This window comes from Tenrec ecaudatus, chromosome 5 (assembly GCF_050624435.1).
Source record: "Tenrec ecaudatus isolate mTenEca1 chromosome 5, mTenEca1.hap1, whole genome shotgun sequence".
Taxonomy (NCBI): domain Eukaryota; kingdom Metazoa; phylum Chordata; class Mammalia; order Afrosoricida; family Tenrecidae; genus Tenrec; species Tenrec ecaudatus.
In genome coordinates, this window is record NC_134534.1 from 163138650 (window position 1) to 163161066 (window position 22417).

Below are 22417 nucleotides of genomic sequence, written 5' to 3' on the forward strand. Positions count from 1 at the left end.
TGTCTAGTCACTGAGTTGGCGCTGACTCAATGGCAGGGAGTTTGGGTGATGGACTGAAGGTGTTCTGCATGTAGCAGACAAGCTTTTGTGTGTGTGTGTCGGGGGGAAGAGGAGCACTAGGTGAAATGTAATGGATCAAATTGTCTCCCCCAAATGTGTCATAAATCCTAATATCATTTGGCAGTGGGCTGTCTTCCAATACACTAATGGGGCGGAATTAGTGGAGGGCATATCTTGAGTCAATCACTTTTGGATCTAAAAATTAACCACCAGGCATTCACGCAGTAGAGATGGGAAAAAGAGACCAAGCCACATAAAGATTGCCTAGGGCCCGAGGAGCCAGTAGAGACCGAGAGTTCTTTCTGTGTCCCTAGTCTAACGGGGTAGCTGGTTAGGGGTCAAAGGGCGGGAAAGCCTTTTCCTCTTCAGTCCAGGGTATGTACTTGATAGCACCTGGGTTCAAAGTAAACGGGACCCAGGAAAAGATGAGCAGCTTCATGTGTAGGAGAGAGAAGCTACATGTACGAAATTTGATTTCTCACTTCTTATCTGATTGAAAGTAGCCTCGTGCGACTCTGACAAGGCGTCATTTATAAAGCACCCTCTGCGCATCATCCGCAAGGCTTCGCTGGACGCACTGTGCTGGCTCGCAGGGCCACAGAACCTCGTCTTCAAGGTGCTTTCCTTTCACCAGGGGAGTCGGGAAAAGGTGGGGGGGAGGGAACGTGTTAGCTTTTATGGCACTTAAGTTTCATAGGACAAAAAGGAACTCGATTATATTATCTGTGCCAAGAGGTTAGGTTGAAATTCAGTAACATCGGAAAAGGTGTAAAATACGGTTTCATTCTAAATGCTAACATAATATACAGACCATAATCTTATTCTAGGTAAAGAAAGTCCCCTCCAAAAATACAACAGTTGGTTTTGAACCTTTAATAAAAGTAAAAAAAATGAAATGAATGCAAAAAGAACACAATATTGAAAACTTAGTATGAATGTGAATCTCACTAGATGTTCAACTGGTATAGTGCAAAGTTTGTTCATACGATCTTTTTTTTTTTTTTTTACAAACTCAAATCACTTTGGTTCATATACTTGCTATAAATTATTGGCAAAGAAATTCTTTAGATTCACATTTTTAAGCCACATTATTTCTAACATATAGATTTCCAGCTGAAGAGAAAGAAACTACTTGTTTGTGCGCCATCAAGTGTCCTTCATCTAATAACATCTGGCTTTTCATAAAATGCTGACGTGTTCATTGAGAAGTTTTCAATACAACTAATCATTTTCAATTTAGAAAATTTATAAGGAATAAGCCCAAAGTTCAGAACAATCCAAATGACAAATTGGCCATAACCTAAAGCTGCCTCCAAGGCAGCTTTCTCCAAGGACGAGCCAAACAACCCAACAAGGACCATCACACGGAGAAAATCAAATGCACTTACATCAACACTCACAGGCAAGTTGTTCTCAATGTCCATTCTGCTGACCGGTGACCTCTATTTAAAAGGGACATCTTTTAATCAAGTCACTTTAACAGAATTGAAAACAAACTAAAAATATTTAAGTTGCATAATAAAAAAGGTAATTTTCTAAGTGAAAACTCAAAGTTTGCTAAAACCACAAAACTGGAGTATTTTAAAAGGGCAGGGGTTCAGTGGAAGGTTCAACAGTAATGTAACTTTATAGTTGAGAGAAAGTATTGCTGACTTTTGCCTTCATGCAGCACTGAAATGAATGCAGAACCCCTCTTGAACGGCTCACACATTGAAAACAAAACAAAAATATAAATATTTAAGAGAATAGAAGGCTCAGATTGGTTTTTATATACATTGCACTTGAAGTTTAAGACCCAATACTTGCAAATTAGGTCTGAATGGTCTATGCCATTAAACGAATACATTGTGCTCACCAATATAATTGACTATTTAGAAACACCAAATGTTTAATATAGTGACATATGCACTCTTATTTTTACAAGGCAATCACAGATTGCAAATTCTATAGGGCTGTGGAGAAGAAAAAAAATCTCTGTCCTGGAGTATCAAAGAAACAAATCATTTTGGTGAAGATTGAAGTACACAGCAGAGATGTATTCACTCACTTTTAGGCAATGACAGATTTTAGGTACAATTTCATAAACTGAGGTGGAACTTTCAACACATCAATGTTGAACCGTGATGTTTTATTGCCTTTTGCTTTCAGTAGGATTGTCCACACACGATCCCGTGAAGAGGACTGCATCCCTCGGTGTTCATAGGAACTCCAGCGTGCGAGGGAGCAGGAGAACGGGCATTCCCTCACAGCACTTGGAGGGAGGGGCTCCGCACACCCCACGGCATGGCGACGCCAGTCGGAGCACAATCACCCCACACTCACTGTATTGTTTTGTTTTTTAAATACAACCCTATTTTTAAAAACTTTTGGATAAATATTATACCCTACTTATCTTTGTTAAGCACCATCAGCCTGTCTCCTTTGGGCACTGATACAAAACCAATAGGTGGTCATTAAGTTTTAGTTCAAAGCTTTGAAATATGGCAATTTGTTTTAATAACATAAGTGAACTCTAATACTTGGGGAACTGCCCCTGGCCAGAACTCCTAGCCAGAGCCTGGAGCGCGTTTCTGCAGAGCAGGGGCAGGGTGGAGTGCAGGGAATCCAGGTCAGATCTCAAGACAAGCAGCCATCGCTTCCACGTCACTACTCAAGAGCCGCAAATACTTTTCCAGGAGTCAACTGTCCAGTCAGCCCAATCGAAATGGAGGATGTAGGGAAAAGATCATCTTTGCACAATCCAGTATCACGGATTTTCTTCCCAAACTCTGTTCAGTCTTCAGAATCAGAGGGCTTGAAGACTCAATCACTATGTGGCTTTTCGGGAACACCCTACATAGGACAAGGAAAGAGAGCTCCGTGAGCGTTTAGTCAAAGCAGAACATGACGCCCGGCACGAGTGGTGCACCTGGCGGTTCTCTCGTCCGGCAGGTGTATGAGGAGAGGGAGCACCTATCTCAGCCTCATTATTGAATCTTTAATGTGTCTGTTTGGAGCCTTGGTGGGGTAGTAGTTGAGCATTGGGCTGTGATTGGCAGGTCGGCAATTCAAAGCCACTAGCTCTTCCTTGGGAGAAAGACTGGGCTTTCCACTCTTGTAAAGAGTTTCAGGTTCGGAAACCCCCAGGGGTCACTATGAGTCAGCACTGACTTGATGGCAGTGAGTTTTTATTATAATCTAGTCTACCAGCACCCACCTCTCTCCTGTGGTGCAACTGGTGGTGGGTTTGAACCACTGACCTTAGCCATCCCCTAGCTCATTACGCTAGGTTAGCCCATGATGCCACCAGAGTCAGTAGTACCATTAATAACAGATGCCGTGAAAAACTTTCAATACAGAATGAATGTTTCATGGCTAAAGAAACAAATTAAAAGATTAAAATGACTTTAAGAAAATAAGGTCACAGGAAAGTGAGCCCTGGTAGCATAGTGGTTATACCACAAGGTCAGCAGTTCGAAACCACCAACTGCTCCGAGGGAGAAAGACGAGGCTTTCTACTCCTGGTAAAGAGTTACAGTTTTGGAAACCCATAGAGACAATTCTATCCTGCCTACAGGGTTGCTATGCCTTGGGATAGACTTGCTGGCAGTGAGAAGACACAGAAATACTAAAGGGCAGAAGAGGAACTTTAATGACAAGCATTTTTCCTCTGAATCAAATCTTTCCATTTCACTTGGCCCCCTCCCCCCATTTTAGGCAATCATGCTTTAAGAAAAAGGAGCTAATTAAGGGGAGAAGGGAAACTAGGAGAGTATAGGAAGGGAGAGGGGGAACCGATCACAATGATCGATGTATGGCCCCCTCCCAGGGAGATAGAAAACAGAAAGGTGGGTGAAGGGAGACAGTGGTTGGTGTAAGACGTGAAAAAAAAAATTATCAAGGGCTCATGGGGGCAGGGGACAAAAAAAGAGGAGCTGATACCAAGGGCTCAAGTAGAAAGAAAATGTTTTGAAAAAGATGGCAGCATATGTACATATGTGCCTGACACAATGGATAGATGTGTGGATTGTGATAGAGCTGTAGGGGCCCCCAATAAAATAACATTTTAAAAAGCTAACAATGAAAATACTAGAAATCTCCTCTAAACAGACATGCTCCTCTAAACCTCAGGGCTCTCTGCAAAAGCACCCAGGAGCTTGGGAATGCTCATCACTGTCCTGGGAAGGCAGGTTCACGAAGTTACTCTGGAGACCACACATGTTCAACAACTGGCCAAAGGAAAGCATTACGAACTGGTAGGTGAGACCTCAGAGAAAGCAAACTCTCGTCAACAACAGTCACCACGTTTGACGCCCCGCTCACAACAGGCTGAGTGATAAACAAGTAGAAAATAGACTTTCGAGTCCCTGACACAGGGTGAAAAAGAAAGAAAAAAAAAAGTCGGGTCGGCATCAGTGTGAGACTGTAAATGAAAACAGAGATGAAAGAAGACGATTAGCTGGATCCTGCAGCAAATCCAGGGCAGCAAGTTACCAAACCAGTAGAGGTGGAACGGAAAGACATGAGCTGCACGGTGAGCTGAGCGGCGAGGCGCACAGTACAAGCCTGGTTCAAAGGCCTTTTCTGCCACGTGGGCATGCTGTCAAACCTTCCTTAGACGGCCTCGTCTTTCAAACGGACTTACCGTCCCCCTTCATGGGGCTCGTGACGAAGACTAAACCAGGCAGCAATGAGAAAGGCTTAGCACGATGCCACGTGTTTTTCATAAATACTCAGTAAAATACAAGACCGGGGCTGTGATTCTGACCATTAGCGGTTAATTGGGTCAATGGAAATTAGGAAAAGGAAATTAAATTGTATGCTCAAGCACTTTTTATGTGTGTGCGGCCAAGTATTGCTGTGGAATGCTGGTAACAGGAAGTGGGCCAGTGTGCAGCTGCTGGTAGCTTGAAGCCTCCTTTTGCCTGGGAGAGAGATTTCAAATGACAACCAGCACGACACTTTGTGTATTTTTAAAAAGCAAACGATGGCTCCCCTTTAAAGACACAGACTGATGACACGTGCATAACATACAGGACAATGGCCGGGAGAGGAAACAGGGCCGGTCATAAGCTCCTAAAACTAGTGACTGTAAGCAAAGCTTTTTGGAGCTTTTGGGAGTGGTTATCCTGGAAAGTTATGACATTTCGGAGAAAGAGGAACCCAAATAATTAAGAACAGAAAAGGCATGTGGCCTGACAGAGTGGGAACCAAAGGAAAGCTGGGTGTACAGGGCAAGAGCCCCCTCAACATCAAACACAAACCTCGGTGAATGTGAGAACAGCAGTTGCTTAGGGGAGAGAGGGTATCAGAGTCCAAGAGTCAACTGAATTGAAATGTGATTAAATATTTAATTCCTATTAAAGAACTGGGGACTTTCCCCACAAATGACTGATTTCCTATGACTCCTACTGCTTTCAGAAGATTCATTTACATAAATAAATGAGGGATGGAAAACAGAGGGCTGGTGGCACAGTGGTTCTCTGCTAACCAGAATGTCAATCTGGAGACAGCCAATGAGACTTCTGTGGGCATGGCCTCCTGGGAAATCTGGGACTTCCTCCTTGGAGGTGGAAGACACTTCTCTCTCTGCCACTCCCTGAGAGACATTGCAGAAGACAAGCCACATGGACGCAACCAGACCTCTGAAGCTGGAGAAGCCACAGAGAGACCCCTGCCAGCACTGAGATGCTTAGAACGCCACTGGACCCAGAGACTTTCTACTCACTGGCTTGTGCTTGTCTTGCATTTGGCTTCATTGCATGTGTTTCAGGACTTTATCAATTGTTATCGGACATATGGGCTAATATCAGACTTATTGACTTGATCTGGACTGGCCTGGGATGTTTTCTCAATGTTCAGTTTCTCTTGTATACTTCTTATACATATGTGTGTCCATGGATTTCTCTAGTCTACCCAGACTGACACAGTCAGCAGCAACTCAGGAGAAAGATGTGTGTACTACTTCTATAAATATCCCAGCCTTGGATATATTTATAGGTTTAGTGTTAAGGTAGCAGACGGACATTGGGCCTCCACTCAAGTACTAACCTCAATGCAAGAACACTATGTTCTATTAAACTGGCATTCCATGATGCTCACCTTCCCGACCCGATTGCTGAAGACAAATGGGTGCATAAGCAAATGTGGTGAAGAAAGGTGATGGTGCCCAGCTATAAAAAGATACAACGTCTGGTGCAGGTGTCCTTAAACTATGGCCCATGGGCCGCATGTGGCCCACTGAAGAAATTTATCTGGCCCTCTGGGTGTTTTTGCCCCATTTGTTTTTACTTCAAAATAAGATATGTGCAGTGTGCACAGGAATTTGTTCATAGTTGTTTTTTTTTAAACTATAGTCCGGTCCTCCAATGGGTCTGAGAGACAGTGAACTGGCCCCTGTTTAAAAAATTTGAGGACCCCTGGTCTGGGGTCTTAAAGGCTTGAAGGTAAACAAGTGGCCATCTAGCTCAGAAGCAATGAAGCCCACATGGAAGAAGCACACCAGCCTGTGTGATCATGAGGTGTCAAAGGGATCAGGTATCAGACATCAAAGAACAAAAAAATCAAATCACTGTGAATGAGAGGGAGTGCAGATTGGGGACCCAAGACCCATCTGTAGGCAACTGGACATCCCCTTACAGAAGGGTTTCAGGGAGGAGATGAGCCAGGCAAGGTGCACTGTAGCAATGATGAAACATACAACTTTCCTCTAGTACCTAAATGCTACCCCCTCCCTATAATGATCCCAATTCTACCTTACAAATTCAGCTAGACCAGGGGATGTACACTGGTACAGATAGGAACTGGAAACACAGGAAGCCCAGGGCGGATGATCCCTGCAGGACCAGTGGTGCGAGTGGCGATACAGGGAGGGTAGAAGGAGGGTGGTGTGGAAAGGGGGAACTGATTACAAGGATCTACATATAACCTCCTCCTGGGGGGATAGACAACAGAAAAGTGGGTAAAGGGAGATGTCCGACAGTGTAAGATATGACAAAATGATAACTTAGAAATTATCAAGGGTTCATAAAGGAGATGGAAGCAGGGAGGGGGAAAATGAGCTGATGCCAGGGGCTTAGGTGGAGAGCAAATGTTTTGAGATTGATGAGGGCAACAAATGTACAAATGTGCTTTACACAACTGATGTATGTATGGATTGTGATAAGTTGTATGAGCCCCCAATAAAATAATTTAAAAATTTATATATACCAGCCTTGGAACACCCCATGGAGCGGTTCTACTCTGTCCTGTGGGGGCACCATGCCTTGGGATTGACTTGATGGTAAGAGTGCTCTGGGGAAGGGAGGACTGGGATTGGGAGAACTCAATGGTTCACCCCCATCTCAGCGCTGTCCACAATGGAACTCCAAAGTTTTGCTCCCAAGAAAATGACAGCATCGTTTACTGACATGGGAGGCTAGATGCAGAGCCCAAGGGCTTTGGGGTGGTGTTGAAGGCACCAGGAGAAAGATGAGAGTCCTGCTATGACCTCCAAGTGAACCCACCCACAAGCAAGTACAACTCATCCACAAGTCATCCTCTCTACCTTCTAAATACTCTAGACAGACACGATCACTACAGTTTCCAATATACATCTTATGTTTCTGAATCAAAACAACGTTCTCACTATAAAAATGTTCTGAAATATAAGAGCTGCAAGAACCCGTAATAAAATGATTTATCAAAACAAAACAAAAAACATATCAAATTATTTACAACCAAAAAAAGTTCTGAAATGCAGAAAACAACAAAAACTTTATGCAAATCTGCTTTCCAGAAATCATAACTTTTAATGCCTTTACATGTCTTACTCTTCTAGTTCAGTCCTTCCTATGAACGCGGGTAGAACGCCCACTGTTCTGGGCTAGATCCAAATGAACGATCCTTTATAACTATTACACTGTGCCTTAGCAAATCCAGTGGAACAATTCCACTAGAAGCCACCTTCCCGATTTCTTACTGATGGTAAGTGCAACTGATAATGGCTTTACCTTACTCACATTTCCTCTTGGTCTCGTTAGTAAGAGTTGGAAAAGCTGGACATCTTCCACATTCCTTTACAGCAGCCACTAGTAGGCCCCGATATTACCAATGCACTTCAGGGATCAGCGCGAGGGGGTTGCTGTGTGCGGCAGAATTGGGAACTAACTGGTTGGGGTTATCCACCTGGTTAGGGAGCACCTCGTTAAATTGCCTCACGCTTCAAATCTTTGATAAGTCTGCTACTTTTCCCTTTAGTTGGAGCTCCATGGGTGAAGATTTACATTTTCCTAGATAGAAAATATGGTCGATGAGTTAAGCTCCAGGTGGGGCCGAGAGATGTGAGATGTTTTATTTGGTGTTTTATTTGGATTCTCTCCACCAGTGTCAAGATCAGATCTCCATCCATTGGAAAGAGTAAGAGAGAAATAAGCATAGGTGAGGGGAATCCCCAGTATCGGGCGGGCTCTCCTTGTTTTAAAGGAGCCGGGCGGTGCACAGTCACGAGCTCCACTGCAAAGCGAAAGGCTGCAGCTTGGAACCCCTAAAGTGCTCCGTGGGACCCTCCGCTCCCGGAAACCCGACAGGCAGAACACCATCCTGAAGGAGTTCCATTCGGTCATATGGGGTCACTGTGAGTTGGAATCATAAAATCTACCACTATTCCCATCTTCAGTAAGAACAAATGAAAGTGCTCAGATGTGGGAGGACATCTATCTGTCCACCTCACCGGTGATAGAGGCCACAGATGTCCATGCCCCTAATGGCTTGTCTCCTTGTGTCTGTGTGTCCAGGGCCACTGTGTGCTGAAATGCTTGTACTTTCTCCACCCAGGTCTGTGCCCAGTCCGCCTCTAATAAGCCCTGAGCAGAGACAGGTGTCTGCAGCCTCGGGCTGACAGCTAGCCCAATAGATTCATTACACAAACCCACTTTGGGTTAAATAAACATTGTTTCACAGAATCTCAGGGACCAAAGTGTCAATCCAGACTGGCTTCTGATACTGAAGGAGGAGTGTGGGTGGGGCGTGACTCATCTTAAGTCATTCACCTGAGCCATTTCAGTACTTCTGTTGTTCTTCGGGTAGTTGTGTGAATTCAGAAAAATCATTTAGTGAATCTGTCAAATAAAGGGGTTGCCCTGGAATTCTCGTTCCTTTCTGGCTCCACTAAGTTTACAACTTTCTGCATCTTTAAAATTGAGTAAAGAATTACCTGGTATCATTACCAATTTTTTCCATGTAGGCTTTTCTCAAAAAGTGTTGCTGCTATGCACATCTATCAAGATGTTGTGTATAAAGCAAAGGAGCCCTCAGAACTTCACTGCCAGAGTTGATGCTGACTCAGAGCAACTCTATAGGGCAGGGTAGAACTGCCCCTGTGACTTTCCGAGATTGTAACTCTTCACGGGAGTAGAAAGCCTCCTCTTTTCCCCAGAGACTGGTGATTTTGAACTTTTGACCTTGCAGGTGGCAACCTAATACCTAACAACTAGGCCTTCAGGACTCCTGTCCAGTTAAAGAGCCCTCTCACTGCCATCGAGTCAATGCTGACTCACAGAGACCCTACAGGACCCTTCAGTCTGTAACTCTTTAAAACAAAACTCACTGCTGATTCACAGTGGCCCCCTGTGGGTTTCTGAGACTGTAACTGTTTAGAGGAGTAGAAAGCCCAGTCTTGGCTGGTGGCTTTGAACTGCTGGCTTTGGGGATCTCAGTCCAATGCATAACCACCACGCCACCAGGGCTCCTGTTAGCCTAGTGGCTGCTAATTGAAAGCCCAGCAATTTGAACCTACCAGTCACCTTTTGGATGAAACGTGGCACTCTGCTTTTATAAAGATTACAGCCTTTGGAACCATGTGGGGCAGTTCCACTGTCCCACAGAGCTGCTGTGATTTGGAATAGACGCCATGGCAATGCCCTGGTTTCTAGGTAGAGCAAAGCCCCAGGGCTTTAAGAGGCAATACAATCTTACTTACCATAGCTAGCTGTCGTCCTATGTTTCCTACTGTTACACCACCTGAGAAAAATATACATGGGAGCCAAGAACGAATATAGAGAAAATCTGGGGATGTGTACCTAGAACAAAAATAACAATATATACATATTAAAATATATTATTTCTTGTCCCTTAACAGATCATTTCATTATGTTTGGGATATTTGGGGGGTTACAGATTTTCTTTAATGGGGAGAGTGTAGAATATAATTTAGTAATAAAACATTATAAAATGTTAACATCTGAATGTTTTACTACTACGCTGTGTTACTTTTCTACATCAATTATGGGCAGTACATTTGTAACACCTCTATCAAGAATAACTAGCATATTATTCTCACCCAGCATGCTGAGAATTTACCTAAGTGAATAAGAGTTGGAACTGACTTGCTGGCAGTGGGAATACATGTATATGATGTATTTTATAAAAGGTGGACAAAATGTGAAAGCATATCCTAAACTTAATGGAATTTATTTCTAGTAAAATTAACAATGCTATGAGGGAGATATCTGAAAATCCATACTTACTGATAAACCCCATTATACACGAGAAACTGGGTGATCAGCGTAGCTAGAAAAGCTATGGTAATTCCTAGCCCGAGACCACTTCTTGAGCGGTCAAATGTCCACCAGAGGCCCAACGACAGGGCTGCTAATGTCAAGGACAGCTGAACATTATTGGCAAAGTCCAATTTCTGGAGAACCAAAGGTTAAGGAAAAGTTTTATGAGGTTTAGTAAGAATAAAAAATAAAAAAAGACCACATGAGTGTTTATTGGCAAGTACCATATAATTCACTACTCATAAAAACTGCCTAATGACAAAACAAAAGAAAAAAACAAGAAATAGTGAGCTAGAAAAAGGTCTTAGGGGTTAATAGTGAGAATGTTACATCTGCAGTTTACAAATTGCCCCACTAGAAGTGGGTGGTAAACATTGTATATTGGAACCCCATAGCTAATTGTTCTCAGCTATAGATAAAACGTTTGAATCTTCAATGTCAAGAATTGGATTTTTGCTTTCAAACGGTCTTAAAATGGAACGAGGACCTCATGTTTTGATGGAACACTACTGCAATGTTTGATTTACCAGTAACTGTTACCTATTTGGATTTGGGCAGCTGTGTTCTAGTTAAACCAGAAGCGTCAATGTGTAAACTTGTTCTGACGAAAAATGTTTCTATTCATAAACAAAGAGAAGGATGCGGCTCTAAAGTTACCCTCGTGATTTGTATGCAACACTGGGGCTCTTCTGGGATCACTGAGCAATGAACTTTTAAAAGGATCATTTCTAAAAGCTCGGTAAGAAGCTCTACTGTATTTCAAACCCAAGTCATTTTGTTACTAAGGCACCTGTAATCCCATTCTCATTTGACTCATAATTTGAAGTGAGCAATGCTGTCTTCGCGGCTGCAGCAGGCCACTAGTCAGATGGATGCACGTCCATTACGACAGCCAGGCTTTCATTACTCTATTTGTCCTCAGGTGACAACGCAGCCAGGGTTACCATGGCTTATCTTCCACTCCCCTGCTGGTCTGCTACCCTACGGTGGCTGACGCGTTGTTGTGACGCTGAACGCTATGCTGCCGGTAGTTCAAAGAGCAGCAGGGCTCCCAGACTAAGAACCCTAAAAAAGGCAGGCCTGGCAACGCACTTTCAAAAACCCGTCAAAGCACACTTCGTGGACTGCAGCCGAACACTGCCCAGCTTGCTTACTTTCGACATATCAACAGGCAGGATCAGCTGCACAGAGGGGCTTCGCATTAGGCATAGAGGGACATCAAATGAGGGGACCAACGAGGGACTGGCACAATAGCAGCTAACAGTGGACTGGCACATACTGGTGACGGTGAAGACGACATGAGATGGGGTAACGGTTCATTCTGTTGCCCATACAGTCACCTGGAGCCGGAAATGAGTTGACAACAGCAGAAAACAAGGCATCTCTTCTAGCCCTTTGGACCTTCTTATTAAAGCGGGAGTAAAGCAGACTGAAGGGCTTATACCTCTAACAACATAGTTCTCCAAGATTTAAAAACACAACCCATTTGCTCTACGGAAACCCTTCATCTCGAGACTTGGGAAATCACAGACCACCTTCCTGGGGGGTGGGGTGGGGGTGGGGAAGCATTTCTGTACAGAGACACAAAATATCCATTAAGGGCTCGCTAACTTCTGGTGTCCATAATAGAATTCATGGACACCGGAAGCGAGGGAGCCTTTTATTTAGGAACCCGACTCTAGAGGATCACTATTTTTGATGGGCCCTTGGACTGTTGTCTGGGCCAGAAAGTGGGCAGCAAAGCAGACAAGCTTCTTCTCCACACTGTCTTCTGCAGGGGCGCCACTACAAACACAGTGATGCTCTTCTCAGCTCCATAGGAACCACCTAGCGCTCACCTTGAGAGGCTCCAAGTCAATTTACAAGACAAACCGCTAAAAACCAAAGCATCTTGCCTGAGAAAGGAGAGAGCAAATATGTTCTTTCTCTTTCTGCTATTATTAACCATTTCCCGAAATGAACTGGAAAGATGCTAGGAACCCCACGGAAAAAATTTTAGGCGCAAACTAAGCGATATATAATCTAACAAAAATCTTCTGTATGTAATACACCAATTGAAGGATACAGCACTTGCATGGTTGATGCCGACAAAAACGGCAATACAGCGCATCACACTGGCCCACTCTCTCTTAAACTTGTGGGGTTCTCCAAGATGACTGTCAATGCAGGGGTACAGTAAGCCTACAACAGCTGTTAAAAAAAGAAAACAGTATTAAAACACACCAGGTTAAAATGAAATGACTTCTACATGGTTGTTATTAATGTATGACACGAAATATAATCCTCTGCTCCTTAGGAGCGAGACTAGCAGAACTCTGATTCACTGACTTTGGACTCATCGCCAAGGAAGACCAAGCACTAGAAAAAGGCACATGCTCCTGAAAGTGGAGGGCCAACAAAGACACAGGGCAACCCTCAAAGAATGGACATGAGATAAACTGGCACCATATTCACCATGGTGGACTCAAACGGACCAGCAGTCATGGGTTTGTCATGAGCTGGACCGCCTCCAGGGCACTTCACGCACTGTCATCGAGTTCATGCTGACTCAGTGACCCTCTGGGGGCTTCCAAGACGGTAACTCTTTCCAGGAGTAGAGAGCCCAGTCTTTCTCCCGAGGAGCTGCTGGTGGTTTCGAACAGTCGGCATGCACACCACAGCCTACTGTGGAAATAGTCCACCACCAGGGCTCCTCTCCAGGGCAACTAGTACCTAGTAAAGGACTCAACTCCTTTGACTGGAAATTCATCATGTAGAAACTAAGACACCTTTGATATTGTTCTCTGAGTAACACATTTTCAGAAGTTTAATAAATAGCACTAATGCTTGGCTAGTTATACCTGTCCTAGTACACAGAGATGACTCAAGCAGAGGTCATGATCCAGATAGGCCTAAGGAACAAAACCCTCAGATGCCCATCTAACCACCTTCCTATTTTTATTGGTATTTCCATTTTGAAATGACAAGGCAAGCTTCCACTGTAAACTACAGAAAGGTCACTCCCGAGGTTGTCCCCCCATATTCTATGCCAAACCCAAGGTGCTGCTTGCTAACCATGGTCAAGGGCTATACACTTGGAGGTCAACTGCTTAAAGGTTATCTCCCTGAGGGTTATCCGCCATCTAGAGCAATCAGACCCCGCAGTCTGTCCCCCCCCCCCCAGTAGGGTCCACTCCCTTCTGATAAGGATAATTGGATTGTTCCCCTGAAGGAGAGCCCTAAGACTAAGGTCAAGCCACCTCAGGGAAGGCCAAGGTTAGGCTGCCCTCTTGACTCTATAGCAGTGGTTCTCATCCTGTGGATCTGGGCCCCTTTTGGGCGGGGAGGGGGTGTCAAAGGACCTTTTCACAGGGGTTACCTAAGACCACTGGAAAACACTTATTTCCAATGGTCTTAGGAAGTGAGACACAGTTCCTCTACCGTCTCCAGGCAGGTCCATCCACATGCAGATACGCCCACATACGAGTACCCGGAGTGAAGACTTACCCATGCTATACCATGCTTCAAGACAAAATTTCATTTTTTGTCATTAGAAATAAATATTTCACAATATATAATTACATAGTTTCTGTGATTAATCACAATGCTTCAATTATGTTCAATTTGTAACAATGAAAATACATCCTACAGATCAGATATTTATATGCCGATTCATAACAGTGGCAAAATTAGTTATGAAATAGCCAGGAAAATAAATTTGATGGTTGGGGGTCACCACCACAAGGCACTATATAAAGAGTCTCGGCATTAGGAAGGTTGAGAACCACTGCTCTAGAGTCTGCCCATCTTGTTACGTGTCTGCCGTCCTGCCACATGCATGCCTAGTAGCTCCCCTTCCTATTGCTTGCATACCCCTAGCTCGCCCCCTTCCTGTTGCATGTATGCCTATAGTACAACCCTTCTTGTTACGCATGTGGTTACCTGTAATTGGGGGAGCTTGCACATCACCTGAGTGTATATAAGCTTTGATTGGAAATATATTGTCTCTGCGCAGATATGGCTGCTGAGATCATGGCCGTCTGGGAGGTGAGCACGTGCATGTTTTATCTTGTCTGATGTCTCTTTAATTTTACCCCTCAATTACACAACCAACCCTTGGACCCGTGGTACCCCACACTTCCATGAATACCCTTGAGACACAAGTCATATGGCAAGTTCTTACATTCCTCTCAGCACCCAGTGCTTATACTGAACAGATCCCGCCCACATCTGTGCGGGCGGGAAGCTGATGGCCTGGGTGGGAAGGGACCTCCTTTCACATGCCCACAGGGTGGGACTGGACTCCTTCTCGAGGAACAGAAAGCATGCATTTCCTCTAGGGGACCTCGGGCACCAGCTGTGTAGACAATTCTGTAGCTAATCCTGGGTCTATAGACTGCACGGATGGAATTTTAACCCCCAATGTGTGTTAAAAAAATCTTACCACCTTATACATGTTGGCGATAATTCCATTTTTAATCAAGGTTTTTCTTTGTCAGGCTAAATAGGCCCCATCAGTGTATGATATGTCTTAAGCCAAACACCTTTGAGATCTACAAGAGCAGATGAGGCACAGAATAAAGCAGCCTAGGGGAGGGGGGCAGGTAGGGGGAGAGAGACCCAAGATACCCAACGCTTTATGAAGACAATGGAGGCAGAACAATCTACAAGTGCAGCCTGCCAGACTGCAGCTAGAAGCTTAAGAAGATAAGGCTGTTTCCCTCAAGTGGACCAAGAGTCTGCTCCTGGAGGAGGTGCCTTGAATTTGGACATCTAGACTCCTAAACTGCGAAGAAATCTGTTTGTCAAAGCCACCCACTTGTGTACCAAGATAGGGGTATATCCTAGAAATGCTGGAGACAGCCCACCACATACGCCTATCATGCTCTCCTGGCTCCAATGTCCTAAGCCCTCAACTGTGGCCAGAGCACTGGACCAAAGACAGAAGACTTGGCACTGAAGCCCACTTTGCCCTCCAGTGGGCGGCTGTGGCTTTCTATGGCTGTCTCCTCATGTGTAAAAATTTGAGATTTATGGAACTGGAAGACAGCAAAAGAAGAGACCTTTGTGGTCTGGAATAATTAAGAAGTTGCTGAATTTTCACGAACGATGGAATACAAAAGAGAATTATTTGGGAGAAGGTAAAGCACCCACGAGAAATGAAATGATAAAAATAAAGATCTGAATGAATGGGAGAACGGGGTACGGTAACCAGCGAGAACACAGACGGAATGGAACTGGCCCTTGGTTGCCCAAGTGAATCGCATCCAAAGTATGGAGGCTCCTCAGCAAGGCACAGTCCCACCTGTCCGAGGTGGGAAGAGGAAGCCAATGGGGTTCTTAAGAGAGAAACAACAAACACAAGAACCAGGTTTAGTTTTCAATTTCATGCTAGATAGACTCAAGCTCCAAATCTGGAGTTTTGAAAAATGGAACCTAGGTAATTCTATAATTCCCATCATTATAACTTAACTTTTTTCAGGTTAAAAGCTAGCTAGGTGTTGTTATGGAACAATTTTTCCTTATGTTCTTGGCTCTGATAGTTAAAAAAAAAGTGAGGGTAGGTATAAAAATTATGTTTCAGACACTCCTGGGAAGCTTCAAGTACAAACACTAAAGGCTAAATAAGAACAATTTTCAGTTGAGATTATTTTGGGTTCAAAGGAGGGAACAACAGTGCCAAGTGTGTGTGTAAATGACTTCTCAAATTCAGACCTAGCCTTGAGAGAGATTAAGACATTCGAAATCATGAAACAATTCCATTATCTTTCAATTCTTGTCCCCCAAAACTTTTTGACACCTCTTCAAGTCAAATTATAATTACTGAATCCCTTAGTATACACAGTACTCAGCTATAAGACTAATTTCGACTGTTTAAGTGGCTGAGTGTGTGCTGTGTCCACCCTGCAATACACACACCTGTAATGCTGAGAGGCAGTTACACGGGGAGCAACGGGGGTTCTGGAACCCAAGTTTCAAAACAGCGGTTCAGACACTTACTAGTTATGCGCCCTCGGATATCAATTCCGTAACTTCTCGGTAATTACACGTCCGCGTTTGTCAAATGGAGTGATAGTACAATATTATTGTACAGATTAAAAGAAATAAAGCATATGACATCTAGCAAACTATCAATAAGTGCTGGCTACCAAGAAAATATGTCACAGTCCATTGCTGTTACTTAGATACATGTTTTTCCCCCACCAGACTAGGGGACACATAGAGAGAAGGGCTGGTAGGATTCCCGTTTGTATTCCAACTTCCATCTCCTAGTTGACCCTATAAAAAAACAGGTGGTAAATACGCCAACGCTGTGTGAGTAGGGAAGTGATCAAGAAATCTGCTGGGCCAAGAGCAATTCAGCAGGTTTAGAAACTAAGTGGTAGCCAAGGCATTCCACTCAAGAAAGACAGCGCTCCTGTGGACAAGTAAGAGTTATCCAGTGCTATGGCGCCCCTTCGTGTGACTGGTTAGGTCTTCTGAGATCTCAACACTTCACCAGGCGCTTACCCTCTTCTTGAAGCACTCAATCTACACTGATAGCAAATCTAAAACTTCGCTTCTGGCCACAGTTCACTTGGCTCTCCGCAGGAGGAAGTGCTGAGAAGTTGCTCTCTTGGCAACCACCTCCTGAACACACGTGACGGATTTGTTTTCGGTTACCCAGCAGTGTAGCGTGTTCATCCAGGCAGCCAATAGCAACGTGGTACTGCTGCTCACCAGTTCTGCAGGCAGCCAATCACAGGGCAGTTAGTTCTAGATGACAGCTGCTGGGCTTCCGGCAAGGTTGTCCGAGTGTGCCCAGAGCTGACCGTCTGGCACAAGCCTTTGCCTAAACAGCCAATTATCTCCCGGCCTCATCTCCATCACTGGACTTCCTCGAACTTTCCGAGCTGTTGTTTGTGGCTGGTCAGTGGGCGGTTGCGATGCGCACCGCTCCTTGCTTTTCCACCTCCGCATAAAAATGAAAGCTGCTGGGTTTTAAATTGGGGATGAGCCCATCGTCGAGTAAATGTTTCCTGAGGGTTCGGTTATTTCTTACATTTCTTAAAGATCCAGAAGAACCACAACGAAGAAAACAAGCGAGAGCTCTTAACTTCTACAAAGCAAGGAACGGTGGACTTACCAGCGGCCGTGCCACAACAGGGAGGCACCCACCAGGCAGAAGAGAAGATTGTGGCAATCACTTCTTCCGGGAAAAGAGTGACATTCCTCTGGATCTGCAGCAGGTTGAGCACGAGGGCTAGCACGACTCCAACTGAAAACAGCACCAGGCTCCTCTGCACCAAATGATGATGCCAACTGTTAGTGTGGCTGCCGCTACTGCTGCAGCTGTGGGCGCTCACACTGGGGGCCCCGGGGGCCACGGGCAATGGGGGGCGGGAAGCGGAGGGGCTGATCATCTCTTCCGCTTTGGCAGCCAGCCCTCCAGAGCTGGCTCTGGAGTGGGTCTTGTGCCTCTCGCTGGCAGGGCTGGAGCAGCTCCAGAAGTGGTCGTCTAATCTGGGCATCAGTGCCCACCAGTCTGGGACGAGTTTCCTGGAAGGAAAGAAGAAAAAGAAGAGGCGGGATGTCGTTATAGTTCATTTCAGAGCCAAAGCATGTCACGGACAAGCGCCACTAAAAGTCTTGCCGCCCAAGTCAGATCCTGAAAGCTGTATTTGTTTCTCTTACCCACGGGGAAGTCAGCACTAACGTCCTGGGCACTACCTACCTGCCTGCCTACCGCAACTGATTGTGCCTAAATAGGTTACCTCATCTCTGTTCCTCAGCCACAAAACGAACATTTAAAAACAAAAAAACCCTCAAACCAACCCACATATTCCAATTGGGTGATGCATATGTTGCTAGAAGGCATACAGAAGCAACGTGTGAGCTAAACAGAACTGTTTCTCTTTAAAGAAAACAAGAACCGTTGACAACTAGCTTCCTACCAAGCACCCTCTGCTTTATATAAATCATGAAGTTGCTGGCGGGCTCGGTCTAAAAGTTTGCCGATCTCCAAGTGCCGGGAAACTTGCGAACGGGTGCAGTGAACCCATTGCAAGCCAGCCAGCATCCTGCCCGCTCCATCTGCCTTTCCCAGGAGCAGTCCGCGGGGTCCGACCGGCTGCGTCCGAATGGAAAACGCTGATGGGGTGAGAGCCCCCTCGGCGGGCCGGGAACCCCCAGCTGTGTCGGCCCGGCATCTGCGCTCCCGCCCCCGCGGGGGCGCCCGGGGCGCCCGCTGCCCTCCGTCGGGAGCAGCCGGGCGTCCGGTACCGTCCCCGCGGCCCAGACAATTCCGTGCATCCTCCGAGCTCCCCGGCGGCTGCAGAAACGGCGGCCAAGCCGGGGTCCCCCGCGGTCCCCCGCCGTACCTGCCCGAGGGGGCCCGCCAGCGGGCTGAGGGGCGCCGGAGGCGGGGCTGCGGACGAGCGGCGGCCGCGGCGCGCACAGGGTCCCCGGCGTTCGCCTCGCCGCTCCCGCAGGCGGTAAAAGGTTTATATCGCGGGCCGCGGAGCCCCCGAATCACGTTACCCGCGCGCAGCCTACCCACGACGCCGCGCCGCCCGGCCCGGGCCCCGCCCAGCGGGGGCGGGGCCTCGGAGACCCGCCCCCCTCGCACGCGCCAGGTAAACAGTCGGTCTGGTGAGGCGGCCGCAGCCAATGGGGAGCGGGCGGCCCATATGACGTGGCGGACACACCACCCGCCTTCCCTCCTGACAGTTAGGAACGGCTGGGGCGGGAACGCGGCCGCCGGGCTCCCCGCTCCGCGCGGTGTCGCGCGGGGCTCGGCCGGCCCGCGGGTGGCGGCGCCGCGAAGGGAGGGCGCGGCCCGGGCCTGGCCGCCGCGCTGGAGCGGGAGGGACCCGAGTGGACGCGCCGAGCCCCAGGGAACCCCGGGCGGCGGGGCGGCCTCCGCGCGGGCGGGGCCCAGCCGGCGGGCCCCGGGGCAGGCGTCACGCGCGGGCCGCACCCGCCGGGTCGCCTTCCGCGATGCTCGCCGCCCCAGGACGGCCGGAAGGGCGGTGGAGCCGCCTGGGCATTGACCGGGCTTCATGGCCCGGGCAGCGACTCGTGTATACAGCCCCCTCGCAGAACTCCCCAGCCGCACACGGTCTGAGTCACTTGCCCGGCCACGTGGGTGTCGATGATCCGCGCTCCAGCGGGGTGCCGATTGATAAGCCTCCCCTTGTCTCCAGGTTCACTTTGCCGTCCCGAGAAGCCAGCTTGGCCTGCCATCTCTGCACCTGCCATCCGTGCAAACATTTACGCGCCCCGCGGGCTCGCGGGTGATGGCTTCAACCTCGTTTCACGTAGGGATGCCCCCTTCGTACCCCATCCTGGGGTTCTTGGTAGTTGCGGAAGCCATTCATTGTAGGATGAGTATCTATCTACGAGCCGGAGTTAATTGTGTTCTGTTTGTATGCATGCGTGTGGTTAAAGGACGTTTGTGTTGTTCAAAGTACTTTAATACTTGCCTACTAGTGGAAAGGTGCGAAACAAAACAAGTAAATCCTTTAAAAAATAGTAACTGATCAAAAGTTTCACTCATACGGGGATTCTAGATTCTGTCTAGACCATCAAAAACAAACAAAAAACAAATGCAAAACTAGAACCTGCAGAGGACTGTTTTAGCTTGTGGACATGCATAATGCTTTTCCATCCTGTTTCTCGTGGGTCACATCCTCTAAGAAGTTCAGAATGCAGGCGCCATGCCAATGGAAAACCCACATCTTGAGCAAGACCTAAATCATTTAGAAGGTTCTTTACCAATAGTGGAGAAAACATGTGCTCGGTTGCTCTATCTACCGATGAGCAGAGGTCCAGAGAGGAAGTCGAGTCCCTAAACAGCAACTCTTGAGTTGGCCAATAGACCTTGGAGGCTTAGAAAACTCCAGTCACGCAAAAGCATGTGGCAATACAAAATACCATTATGTCTGACATCTTCCACATTAAGATGAAAACTGTAGCTGAGTTAGCAATTGCTCCAAGTGTGCCCCCCCCCACCATGGGGGGGCACTCATACAACATTTTAATCAAAGCAGGAGACAAAGGAAACGCATTTGAGTGGCTGTGCTCAGCCGCCGTGATTGTAAGGGGTATTCTGTGAGAAGCAATGTGTAAAAGACAGTTGCCATTGTTAATTATGATCGCTCCGGGGTCGTCATTGATTCTTTCACCCTGTCACTGCCAAGGTATGGGTAGTAGTTCCCCCCACAGTCCATAATGCCAAGCTGGCATGTGTATAACCTAATGCGTGCTTCTAGGTGAGCATAAACAGGACGGTCAATATGGGCTATAATTAAGAATTGCTACCAAACTCTTTGACCCAATCAATTAGCCTTTGGTAACAATGTGACCTGTTTTCATTTCTTGAGCCTGACCTACATAGTATGGGAGTGGATGAAATGGAAGGGTTAGATGTTCAGCAGTCTCTTTGGCTGACTAGGGCAGAATCAGGGCTGTCAACTCCGTCCAATCCTCTCTCAACCTTGTTTTCCCCTATCCACATAGCATTCCCAATGAGTTGAAGTAGTTTTGACTCCAAGGAGTCTTGGCGCTACTTTATGTGAACGCACAAAGATACATTGCAAAATGCGGGTGTGTGTTTATAAGAACAAAAAAGAACAAAAAGATAAGCAGCAGTCCAATGGTAAACCAATAGGAAACAGGTTAAATCAAAGATGGTATGCCAATGCAAGGGGAGACTGGACAAAAGGGAGTCATTAATCTTTCAACCATATAGTGAGCTATGTCTCCCCTGACTGAGCCATCAGCCTGAGTTCCCATACAATCAGTGTGAGAATCACTGGTATAAATCAAGCTGTCCAGCCTTGACCTTGAGATGTAGGGCTGTGTGGGTCAAATGATGAAACACTGGCAAACACAAAAATCATCTCTTTGGTATATCAGCTTTTAATAATTGGCTGATTCAGGTAGGAAACCCAAGAAGCAGAGGTGAAAGCTCTTTGCGACCTATCAAGCAGCTATGCTCATGAGTTCCTTAGTACAGAAATCAGTTTCTCTTCTGGGGTTTAAAGGGCATTTGGTTTTCTTTTCATCGCCCGCCATCCTACTTGGCCATGCCGACTATATCCATGGCGCTTTAATCTGTGGCGCTTCTGGTGCACATGCTTTATCAAAACCCCTTGAGGATTCCCGAGCTGTTAGTCTCCTGTGTGAAAACAAAACAAGGGAAACGAAACCCAAACCACTGAGCACATCACGTCCACACAGATTCTCCGTGAGCTCATTCACGTCAAGGTGTCTCTGGGTGGATTCCAACTTAGAATATTTCAGTAAGTAGCCAAGTGTTGAAGGAGTGCTGGCAGCATAGTGGTTAGGGGTTGGGCTGCTAGCCAAAAGGTCAGCAGGTTGAAATCACCAGCTTTCTCAAAGGGAGAAAGATGGGGCTTTCTACTCTCACAAAGAGTTATAGTCTCCGGCCTTTGTGTTGCCCATTCGCTTTCAGAAACTGGTGAACGTGGTGTCAAAAAAGGCGCAAATTGAACACCTGGCAGCTACGTTCTGCCTCTGAGTCCGGTTTCTTTGGCGTCGGAGCTGCATGAGGAACAGTTAAAAAAAAAAAGAGTTATAGTCTCAGAAATTCAAAAGGGCAGTTCTATAAAGTCACTCTAAGTTGGCATCTACCCCATGGCAGTGAGTGAGCCAACTGTTGAACTATTGGTACCATTCAGATATAAGGGCCATTGGTTCCTGTAGCTAATTGATAAGTTAAAGTTCTTTTACTTTATTACCTGTTTAGATTAAGAATCAAGCCTCTCTCCAGCTGTCCTGGACCATTATGACTAAAAGGGCCTTGTGGAGCTGTGGCTGCGCTGTCTGGGTGCGAAGTACAAGATGTAGTAAGGAAC

General features: G+C 46.4%; 1 protein-coding gene and 1 non-coding gene across 2 annotated transcripts; one reads left to right on the plus strand and one right to left on the minus strand.

Moving 5' to 3' along the window:
- Positions 1-918: 918 nt before the first annotated feature.
- INSIG1 (insulin induced gene 1) lies at positions 919-19076 on the minus strand. Its single transcript, XM_075550184.1, has 6 exons — positions 18917-19076; positions 17683-18095; positions 12643-12767; positions 10545-10711; positions 9998-10097; positions 919-2892 (listed from the first exon to the last, which is right to left on the minus strand). Exons 2-6 carry the CDS (start codon positions 18065-18067, stop codon positions 2863-2865), a joined length of 807 nt encoding a protein of 268 aa, XP_075406299.1. The 5' UTR covers positions 18068-18095; positions 18917-19076; the 3' UTR covers positions 919-2862.
- A 2910-nt stretch (positions 19077-21986) lies between these two features.
- On the plus strand, positions 21987-22120 carry LOC142449628 (small nucleolar RNA SNORA13). Its single transcript, XR_012784758.1, has one exon. It is a non-coding gene; the product is annotated as a small nucleolar RNA SNORA13 (small nucleolar RNA).
- The last annotated feature ends 297 nt before the right edge of the window (positions 22121-22417 follow it).